The sequence below is a fragment of the Trachurus japonicus genome, chromosome 5, assembly GCF_045865225.1.
Source record: "Trachurus japonicus isolate A0001 chromosome 5, Traja_1.0".
Classification (NCBI taxonomy): Eukaryota; Metazoa; Chordata; class Actinopteri; order Carangiformes; family Carangidae; genus Trachurus; species Trachurus japonicus.
In genome coordinates, this window is record NC_140911.1 from 10,431,100 (window position 1) to 10,442,023 (window position 10,924).

At 41.7% G+C, this 10,924-nt stretch overlaps 1 protein-coding gene across 1 annotated transcript in view; it reads right to left on the reverse strand.

Moving 5' to 3' along the window:
* Positions 1 to 7,792, reverse strand: part of adamts9 (ADAM metallopeptidase with thrombospondin type 1 motif, 9) — a 41,289-nt gene extending 33,497 nt beyond the window's left edge. Inside the window, exons 1-9 of the mRNA XM_085776118.1 lie at positions 7,475 to 7,792; positions 6,750 to 7,150; positions 4,882 to 5,044; positions 2,873 to 3,210; positions 2,102 to 2,185; positions 1,871 to 1,995; positions 1,607 to 1,647; positions 1,411 to 1,516; positions 481 to 627 (exon numbers count right to left, since the gene is read on the reverse strand). Coding sequence (XP_085632244.1) covers positions 481 to 627; positions 1,411 to 1,516; positions 1,607 to 1,647; positions 1,871 to 1,995; positions 2,102 to 2,185; positions 2,873 to 3,210; positions 4,882 to 5,044; positions 6,750 to 7,150; positions 7,475 to 7,571 — 1,502 coding nt within the window. The 5' untranslated portion in view covers positions 7,572 to 7,792. The remainder of the gene's footprint in view (positions 1 to 480; positions 628 to 1,410; positions 1,517 to 1,606; positions 1,648 to 1,870; positions 1,996 to 2,101; positions 2,186 to 2,872; positions 3,211 to 4,881; positions 5,045 to 6,749; positions 7,151 to 7,474) is intronic.
* Positions 7,793 to 10,924: the final 3,132 nt, after the last annotated feature.

Below are 10,924 nucleotides of genomic sequence, written 5' to 3' on the forward strand. Positions count from 1 at the left end.
TCAGGAGTCGGGCGATAAAGAGAGAATAGTTGGAGGGTATGGAAAGGGGTTTTGGACAGTTTCCAGATTCACTCTTTCCTACAAGAGTTGGTCTCTAGTTTTTTCTCAATGGGTTGAAAAGAGAGAAGAGACTAGAAGCTGCAACAACCTAGAGAAATGATAGCAGTTTGTTTGAATATATTACCTAAAACTTTGGCTGTGGCCTTGAAAAATGGGGGGGGGGACGGCATACTTGTATGCATGTGTTTGTGTGTTTATGGAAACATACTTGTGATAGCTCTATAATACAGCAGCGTTAAAGGATATTTGCCTGCAGCTTTTGAGGTTGTGTTTACTTGATCTCGCAAGTTGGCATATCATGTTTCATTCTGGGCTGTTAGAGTTGTTCAGAGATGTCTCCATATCACTAGTAAAAACATCTACGTGCTCTAATGTCCATGCAGTTTTTGGAACAATGCTAAAGAAAAGAGTGTGACATACTCGAGGAACTCTGTGATGTACTTCCTGCTACACTTGGACCACATCCAAGGATTTGTGTTGTAGTTAAGTGTGGGAGCCATCACATGTTGCTGAATCTTGACGCCATCCTCCTTACACTTGTTACTGTCGTCATGAGGCATGTTGAACCTAGCAGACAAAAGAGAAAAAAATGGGTTGAAGATTGGTTCTCTTTACTTTTTCCTCATAAGAATGATGTTGGATGTTGGTCATTTAGGAGACAAAAATATACTGGTTGGTAAAACCACTGTTTGACTGTGAAAAATGTAAAGGAAGATGATCTTGCGGATACAATGCAGATTAGTGGTTGACAGGTACAGCCTCAAAAAGCCACAACTACTCAGTGCCCATGACAGGTACCATAAAACACTGAGCTCTGGGGCTAAGCACCTATCAAGCATGTTGTCATCACTTGCTGTGGATAAACATGGAATTCAACAATTTAGTGGCTGCAGAGTTAGAGATGGGGGTAGTTAGAGATGATGAGGGCTGTTAAGGTCTGTAACAGTCACCAGTATCGCAGCCCCTCCCCCCATCCCCCCACCAAAGTCTTTTTGGCTCAGGACTTTGGACAATGCAGAGTTTGCTGACAGTCAGTGGTCAAAAAACTGTGTTTGTTTAACTTAAATTATGAGAATTGAATTACAGACTCTTTTCTCTTAAAATGAAAGGGGGGAAAAATAATGAGAGATGTGATCAGATACAAACAAAGGCATCAGAAATTACTGAGAGAAGAAGGAGGAATGTACAAGTGGTGTGTGGTCCAAAGGCGCCAGATACCTTGATCTCCATCTGCTGGTGAGGTATTTTTGGATTCTCAGAAAGACTTTTGAAGCTGTACCAGTGTCTCACTCGGGCCAAAGCTTTCACTGAGGTAAACATTCAGTACCAGCTGAGATATAATGTACTTACACATGGCCAAGTTCATGGGCAATAGTGAAGGCAGTGCTGAGTCCATTGTCCTCACTGATGCTGCAGCTCCTGTATGGATCACACACCGTCCCCAACTCTGCAAGCCCTAAATAACAACAGAGCCATTTCAGTTTCCTGTTAACATAATCACTCTCCATCAGTTTATCAATCAATTTCTTTAAAAACCCCCACTTACCCAAGGTGTCACACTTATCTCTCGCTCTGCAGATGTCCTGCCTGTGGAGGGGACAAAGATAATGGGTCATGGTCAGTGGCAGTAAACAAAAGAAGACCCTCAGGCTGTTTTCCTTATTTAGGTTATTTCCCCCCAAAAAAAGCAGTTCTCCACTCATCAGGCATCTGGACCCCATTTGAAGTCTTTGATGCCATTTATTCTCAAAGTCATTCTATATTTATTGCAGAGCTGAAATCGGGAGAAAGCTTTGATGTCTTTTTGCACCTGGTGATGAGGATTGCAGTGTCGTGGTGGGAATGGTGGTTATCATCCAGGATGTTCTGACTCTGCTGCCAAATGCAGAAGTTCTTTAAAGTGGTCTGTGCATTGAATGAAATGACTGGACCATCCTGACAAAAAGAAGTGAAAACAGGGATCATTGATTTGACAAGTGTGTACTGTACATCATTTACTTGTTGGTACGCATAGAGATAAAAGGAAATGTGGTATTCTTACCAGCTCGTTGTTTATTATGACTAACTTTACAATGACAATGTTAATCAGGTTGCCAATGCTGGGATCCTTGTAGATGGAAGACACCTGAATAGAGGAAACAAAACACACGCTCAAACCTCTGAACCAAATAAAGTAAACGTTCAATTTGAAGACTAGTCTCAATATGTTACAACACTTTCTTTAGCTTAATGCAGCTGAAATCTGACCATCTCTATCAAGGACTACCTTCCTGCGGTTTCAAGCAAGTACAGGAGAATTTGGTTGATTGGAGAATCAAGTTGATAATGGCCTAAGCCCCTGCGGAGAAGGCAGCTTTCGCCAAGAACAAAATATAGGTCATCTCGGTCTCCCCCTGAGGACTGTCGGCCCCAGACGCCTGCGGAAGTTGGTATTTGAAGTGGCCGAGAGTATGCTGCCTATGTGACATACCTGAGCTTATTTTTTAACATTCATCACAGCTGTCAGACAGGCTCTCCCTCAAGCTGCCCTCTCTTCCCCCTGGCTGTTTGAAAGTGGTGTTTACCCCTGCCCTAGGCTGCCCTTTTCCCTCCCATGGCCCACCTCCAAGTGCTGCCTAACTGACTTGCAGCACAAACACCAAAGCGGGACAGGTACATACATTGATCTAACCAATGTGCATATACGTAGCTACAATCCATTCATGTGTGAACAGGAATAAAGACATGCACTGCTCTATCTCCCAGTCAACCACTTCTGCCAGCCAAACAATCTACTAGCAGCCATGAAGCCATTGGCCAGAGCAGAACTTACTATGGACATTAATGTGAGTATGTAGTGCTGTAGGTTGCTGCCATGATGCTCCACCATTTTGCTGTCGGCCACCAGCATGACTTCAACGAAGCGCGGGTAGGAGAGAAAGCGTTTTGATCTCCTGTGAGGTCCTGAGTCACCACTGCTATCATTTGATGGTCTAGCACCAGCGCTGTCACTCTCTGATCTGAGTAAAACATTGTTGGCCAGGCCAGAACTCAATGACTCCACATCACTGAATATACCAGCGCTGACGACAGGGGCTGCGTTGGACACGGTGGTCACCCCAGCTGCTGGCCTTCTCTTCAGCTTGTGCCTCTTATGTCTGTGTTTGTGTCCTAGAAAGAGAAGCCAGAGGGAACGGAGCATGTGTAAATATACAAAGATGCAGTGCTGAGGGGAAATTCATTCACTCGGAAAAACAGACAAGGTATAAATAATTGTTTGTCATGATGAACGTGTTTACAGTAAAGCTAAAGTTGTGGCTTTAAATATGGAGATGCATGAGGTGAGACAGCTTTCTGAAAGTGGGTATTGTTAATATGCTGTTGCCTTTTTCTCCCTTTTGTTTATTGTTACTCAAAGAGTGGGTTGACAAATGAACATGGCCTGGAGTGCCTTTTTTCTCTCTCCCTCCTCTTTCAGAAGAGGGGAGAGAAGAGGGCAAAGAGTTCAGGCTAGGTAAACCTGGCACCCAGCCATAAAAAAATGGAGCACACATACCAAAAGAAGGCAGCCCAAGAACTGAGCAGAAAAACTTCTCAACACTGAGGGGAATTAAGCCTGATTTTAATCGTGACATGGCAACAAAAGTGCTGAATGCTTAACTTTGTTTTGTTTTCTCAGCACATGCAAATCACACTTTCTGGACCACCAGCAAAGCCTCAGTGCGTTTTTTTTTAGTTTTGATTATTTGACAGTTTCAAGTTGGCATCACCTTGCTATTATATTTACACAGCATGTTCATGGCAGTGGGTCTACCAAACTTTCTTATCAAAGAGGCAGAGGAAGTACAAGAGTCAACAGGAAGTTCCGCCAGTAAACTGAGATGGGATGATACAAGGGTGAACTTCCAAATGATTTTTCCTGTGTGTGTGAGAGTTGGACAGCTTCCTCACTACTGTGCTGCAGCTGAAGGTGCTGGGCTGTGCAGGCTATGACATGACATGTGAGGCCAGATAGTTTCACACCAGTCTTTCATTTTAGTCATTGCGTTTCTATTTGTAGCCTACTCATGGGAAAAATGTCAAAATGACATGCTGCCATTTCACAATAAACAGTGCAGATCAACCATATGCGTTAACTATGATATATTATTTTACAACTATAACATTTCCTTTCAAGATTTCCTCATTGTTTTCAGCCTCAATCTATTTAACTCTACAATAAAGAATCCAGCTCTGCAGAGGAATATTCTTCTTCTTTTTAATCTTTCTTTCAAAATCTACCTCACATTTAATGGTTTTGCTTGTTTAAACCAGATAAGCTGCAAATGAATGTACAGTACTATGGTACAATTACAGTAATAGCTCAATAAGGCCAGTTACTATTACATAATCTGTTCCTGTTGTAACTGATAGCGGATACTTTGGGGTGATGCAATGATTACGCCTGCTTACGTCTGTGGGAACCAATTTAAAGGTCATTTAATGTATGCGCGCGGAGAACAATCTCTCAATCCATGTGTATCCCATGAAATCACTCACCCACTCACATGCACATGAACCATCCATTTACACACTGCTTTACAAATATGGGAGGGCTGCTGAGAAATAGGTGGGAAGAGGACACTGGGTGTGACATCTAGACTGATGTCAGCTGATTGGTTAGAGCTCCTTTTTGAGGTGTGAATTTTGGTGGCATATACAGTGACTGTGTATATGTGTGTGTGCAAGTTTAAGTGTAGAGGGAAAGTTGCATCAATGTTCTATATGTGCACAAAATGTATTTGTAAGTATGGTGTCTGTAAATTACATGCATGCATACTAATATCATTGAACACACCATACCTGAAGTGTCACAAGCTGAGTCCTCCCCAGATGACTGTTTCTTGGGCGCACTCTTCCTGTAAACAATATGAGGTTTTGTGTGTTCCTCTTCATAGTGTTCTCCTTGATAGCTATGTAGGGGCTCCACAAAATACTCCCCTTCTGGAGACCTGAAAGTGCCAAGCTGCATAGCAGAGAAAAATGCATAGCAGTTAGTCTTCATCCATCCATCTATTTTCTGTAAATGCTTATTTTATCTTGGGAATCAACATAAACAAACATCTGTAGAACTTGCAAAACCTCCACAGGCAGCACCAATATACTGCAGTTAATGTGTGTGTATGTACATAATCAAGTAAATGTATACTTTATCTAAAGAATATATGATATGATAAGCAACAGTGGAATGTGGCCTGTTAGACTCCAGGGGACTTCATAAATAGGTGAAATAAGTGAATTTGCATGCATGTAAGAATGGTCCCAAAACAGGAGGAAAAGGAAAACAGTGAGACCTGTGATGCCTATCAAGAAACAAAGTAAGACTGCATGCTTTTGGCAAGCATGCTGAAAGACTCATTATGAGCATTTCACATTGCATGATTGCATGTTGTATGTGTGTGAATGGCTAATTTGGATGGGTAATTTGAAGGTTTGTGATGCCAAGCACATTTGACTCGTTGCTCATCAGCTGTGGAGAACCGTCATGGCAACCTTGAGGGCTGATACAAGTTTGGCACAATCTTATCTGTCACAAGTCATATTAACAACCCTGGAAAATACAGTGGGAGAGAAATTATCATTTGGGAAACATTTCTTTTTACTACACGAACAAAACTGTGAAGTCTGTTTTTTTCTTCAATAGCCTGAAGATGAGAAGACTCCTGCTTACATTCCCTTGAGTAAGACACTATTCCTATTGCTGCGCTATGACCTGCACTTTGATTGACCTGTAGAGAGTTGGCAAAGGCAAAATAAAATGTCTCTTCACTCTTTGTCACATTGGTTACAAAGGAATAAAATTGAATTGTGGCCACCAGTAGTAGTACTGCCTGTCTGGCTACAACTGTTCCCTCAGACCTCAGACAAAATATGGTTCATAAATGTCATCTTGGTTTCCCAAACCAGTGGCTTTAAAACATTTGAATTGGATTTGTCATTTGGTAAGAAATTGGCCCTTTACTCGGAGCTGTCACTTCATTGTGGTTTCTATGTATAAACTCAGAGTGCACTTCTGCTCCACTCTAAAACTCATGCTTCAGCAACCCAGGGAGTGGGGCCAATTCGTGATGACGTCAGTACCACCCGCACTCCCGCTGTACTAGCGTGCGTAAAGACGTAACCGACTACCAGGAGACCAGAGAGAAGCATGGGAGTAAGATGTAGTGTTCATTAAACTTGACTGTGGGCAATGGAACTGGGATCCTCACAAGTCAACACAGTTCACTGCTCTTTAGAGATTTAGATCACTTGTATCTGAAAGCGCCCAACAAAAAGATCCTACCACAAATATAAACTTTAAAAAGTTATGCACATAGATAGTTAAAATAAAGATTTAAAAAAAACTGATTAAATATATTGTGTGTAAAATATTAAAATTAAGTTTTACACTAGGAAAGGGCCAGTTCTCTCGAAAAACATGCTTAAAGATGCGATTATGTGTAACTTTTGAAGTTACATGACACATGCACGGCCAATACAGAAAAACAGGTGGCGCGCGCAAGTTTGCAAAACTGGGGGAAAAAAACACACATTTTTAAGGCAGCGGTGGGGCAGCCTTTCAAAGCTTGTGTAAGCAATAATGGCCCCTAAATGCCCATGGTGGAAAAGTAAAACACCCGGTCGTAAAGTCATCACATGCATGGCTGGTCTAACCGTGCGTAAAAACTCACCAGTCCGGAGCACAAACTGATGACCGCGGCGTGTTCTGCTTGTGCATTTACATGTCCTTTATAGAAGCAGTGCCTTAACTCTGTGTCCTCCTCCTCCTCCTCCACCGCCCCATCTGTTGCAAAATCCGTTATGTTATCTTCTCGGGGTACTCCAAGTATTGTCACAGTGTAGAAAGGTGCGATAAATCCCGAATCCAGCGTGAGGTTGAGGTGATAGTTCTGTCCGAAAGCAGATATCCTGTAGTGGATATTTGGCGAGGCCCAGTGATCCGTAGTATTGCCGGTGCTCTCGTCCAAACTTCGTCTTTTCCTCTTGAAGTGCACACTGGTTGGAAACTTGTCACCGGCTTCATTCACTCTCACCGGTGTTACAATCTCATAAGCGCCGAGCTCCTCTTTTACTAGGGAGAAGAAAAAGACAGAATAACAACCATAAAAATGATGCAGTTAAGGTTTAAGTAGCAGTCCGATAGCATTGGTGCAAATCAATGAGCCCAGATGTGTTAATCGAAAGGTTAGAATGTAAATAACAATGTCTTCTTTGTGAAAAAACAGCATTTTTTACAGCATTGCAAGGAAATGATAGTCAGTGAACTTTAGGAATCCAGAAAGCGCTGCAAGTCATGTGCTTGGCTGAATTCAAAACTCATTCATTCTGCGCCCTGGGTGTTACAAAATAACTCCATGAGGGAGACATGCGAGGGTCGTCGGAGCGGATACTTTACCTGTGCTTGAATTCAGAAGCAATCTCCCTGTAGATGCGACCACATTCAAGAAATCAGGGAATAGTAGGAACCCCAAGCCCCAGAAGAGCACATGCATGATTGTCCACGTTCAGAGGAGTGCGGCAGCCTGCGGTCCTGTAGTAATACTGTATTCCTCCGGTCACTCCGGGCTTTCCGCCTCCGGTCCGCCTGCCTCATCCAATTTTATTATCCTCGACTCTTGAGTAGATGGTCTCTGGGCGGTGAAGTACACTGCTGGGACATGAGCGCTTCGCGGAGTCCCTGGCGAACATGCATACTGCTGCTCAAACAGTCAACTGCGATGGGCTCCGCTGTGCACCAGCTCTCTCCCCGACTAGGGGCGGGATCAGCCAGGCAAGGTACACTTGTGCTACAGTGAAGCCAAGCCACTCCCGTTATATACTGTAGTGACAAGGGTGGTCACATACGTCCACTGTGGATGGCATGATTATGATCTATGACTAACACTAAGAAAGTTCATTAACTACTTTGTGCTCCAAATACCTGACTTCATGGAGTAAATAGACACATGAAGTGATTTTTAGGCACCATTGTGCAATTTGACATCTAGTCCACTTTCTATAGCTTTGGGTTAATCAAGTTTCAGAGGAGTGGGCAGTTTGAGATTGGTGACCATGACAGTGAGGTGTGACCCATATAGGAAGTGCCTACCCTGGGGCAACAAGCAAGATAATGATGGCACAGCCATGTACTTAGAAGTTCAAGGGATCACAGAGTGACAAAATGCAAAGTGGCACGCTGCACAGCCATATACTGTGGTGATTTGAGGTCTTGAGTAGGTGCTGTAAAAGGTATTGTGTTGGGATAATGGTAATGATTTTATGAGCTGTAGTCTCCTCAGCAGAACAATGCCACAGACTGTATGGAAGTCTTGTTGGTGTCTTTGTTATGTGGAGGATTAAAGAGAGAGCTTCCCAGTCTACCTCATGCCCCACACGCCCTCCCAAACACACAGCTGAGAATACACAACTTGTTCCATTAACCTTTTTCAAAAAGGTTTCCGGTGGAGCTACAGAGATAAATTGTCTAATGTTAGCATAATGCAGATTTAATGGTGACTGTATCAAGAAATTGTAATTGTGTTGTTGGTATAAGTTTGAATAAAGCATTGTCACTTGTTTGTCTGCCAAAGAGGACCAACAAGTGTATGCTAAATCGTCCTGCTTGGTGCACACTGTTGTTATGAAACAAATGTTGCGTTATATAAAAAGTAACTTCAAACCAAGTATTGATATTGATATTAGCTCAAAACTGTTGTAGCATATACTCACCATAGTATGAGGGCACAATGGAAACATGACAGTTGTCTGGACTTGGCGTAGCAGTAAATGCACAGGTGCAACTAATAATGTTGTTAACGATGTCTTTATTTCTGTTAAGCTTCCTAGCTAGTGTCAATGGACATCAACTGGACCCTGGAACTGGCCAACACGAATGAAATGCAGCTGTTAATTAACGTTATTACTTACACCTGTGCTTTCCCAGCTATGACATAGTGGCCCGATTCATAAAACCATATGAGCCGTTCTTTACAATGATGAACTGATTAAAGATGAGAGCCTCTAAATTAAAGCAATGAAGGCCAGTGAATCATATTTTGATTGACAAAAAATATAGTCTACTGCTACTACTTTTAAGTCAATCCCAAAGTGAAATTGGCTATTTGGTGATTTCGTAACACTTCTGTTAACACTGCTTTAGCTATGCTTGGACCTTAAGCTAACGTTTAAGCCAACTGCACCCACTTAATGGCAGTGTGTCATGTACTTGAAGTTTTTATGACATGTGGCTCATTGGTTTTCATCCTTACAGCCTCTTCTCTTGTAAAAGTTAAAAATATTGTTTAGAAAGTATAAATCTCATTTCCAAGAAAATGAGAAACCAAATGTTTGTGGTGTGACTGGTAACAGCATTAGTTCTTTAGTTCTGTCCATCATCCTATTTGTTCCTGTTTAAAGGCTCAACACAAACATTTTATTTGACTATCAACAGTTTCAGACTCTTTGCGATCATCTTGGCCACTTTTTTGTCTATGCTGTATTGTATTGTGTTGTATGGTATGGTTTTGTATTGTACTGTGTCATAGTATTGGGATGGGTACAGATAAATTCTATGTAGTATGTCTGTTGTCATGACTGTATACGTTGTATGTGATTGGTGTTTTATGTTGCACCCCCTCGAAAATGAGATGGTTGCTCATCTCAAGAGGCTATCCATAAATAAATTGAATTTGACTTTGAAGGGGATGAAACAACAACTTCTATTTCTATCACTTATTTTCTTCTACTGAAGTTAGCGTGTTAAGTAGCTAGCTCCAGCCCAGTTAGTTGTTGTTACCTAGCAGGATTTTCTTAAGTTAGAGTCACCGTCCACATGGTACAAAAAACTCATATGTACTGTATCACTGAGTTAACACATATCAATTACATATTTTTTACAGAAATTACTAATATTCCCCAACATCAGTAGCACATACTGTAGACAACAACTAATTTGCCGCTCTGGTCTGTACAGTCCTGTTGTTAAAACAGTGGTTTGCTCAAGCCAAACTGAAAACATCTTGGATGAGTGGGAAGTGGATGATTAACTTTGGATGGATGTTGTAGTGACTAGATAAATGAGACAGACATACTGTATCTACTGTGTTGTAACACTATAACAGTGTAGGGCAGCGGGTGGCTAAGAGGTTAATAATAACCACAGCAAAGGCTTCAGATCTGCTCATCGTCAACAAAACAGTGTATGCTGGCGCTTTACCCTGCAATACGTGTGTCTGAAAGTATGAACAAAAGGATATAGCCTATTGCTTAAAAAAAAAATTAAGTGCACACCACGGCAAACATACATCGTGAGTATTATCTTAAAGATAAGATTGGGCCTGTTCTCAAACTAACAATCTGACAAATGAAGAAAACATTGCTCACAAATGCAGTCTTGTTCTTAATGATAGTGTGTAGCCAAAACATTTTCACAACTGATAGCTGAGAAGGAGCAAAACTCAGATTAATGTGAGGTTATGACATAAAAAACATTGATAATACAATGATGTATTCTGGTCTGACCTGTCTTTTAAGCCTGTTAGGATTCACTATTAGGATTTATATTCAGATTATAAAATCAATTTTTCAAAAACACATTTGTCTTGATATTTGTCGTCTTAATCTGAATCAGTGACCCTTGACTGTGCACACACAGAACTGGAACCAAAGCAACTGAAGGACAGTTTTTCCAATGCATAAAGATAACCGGTGTTTCTGTCCTGAGTTGTTCTCAACTGGCCTCCATGTCGTCATACAGTTTAGAACCACATCATTGCAGGCATCTGTGGATGTTTCCCGCCCCAAGAGCCGTTATGTGGTGATAAACACTACCAGCTGGCACATGACTGGACAGTTGTGTACAACATGC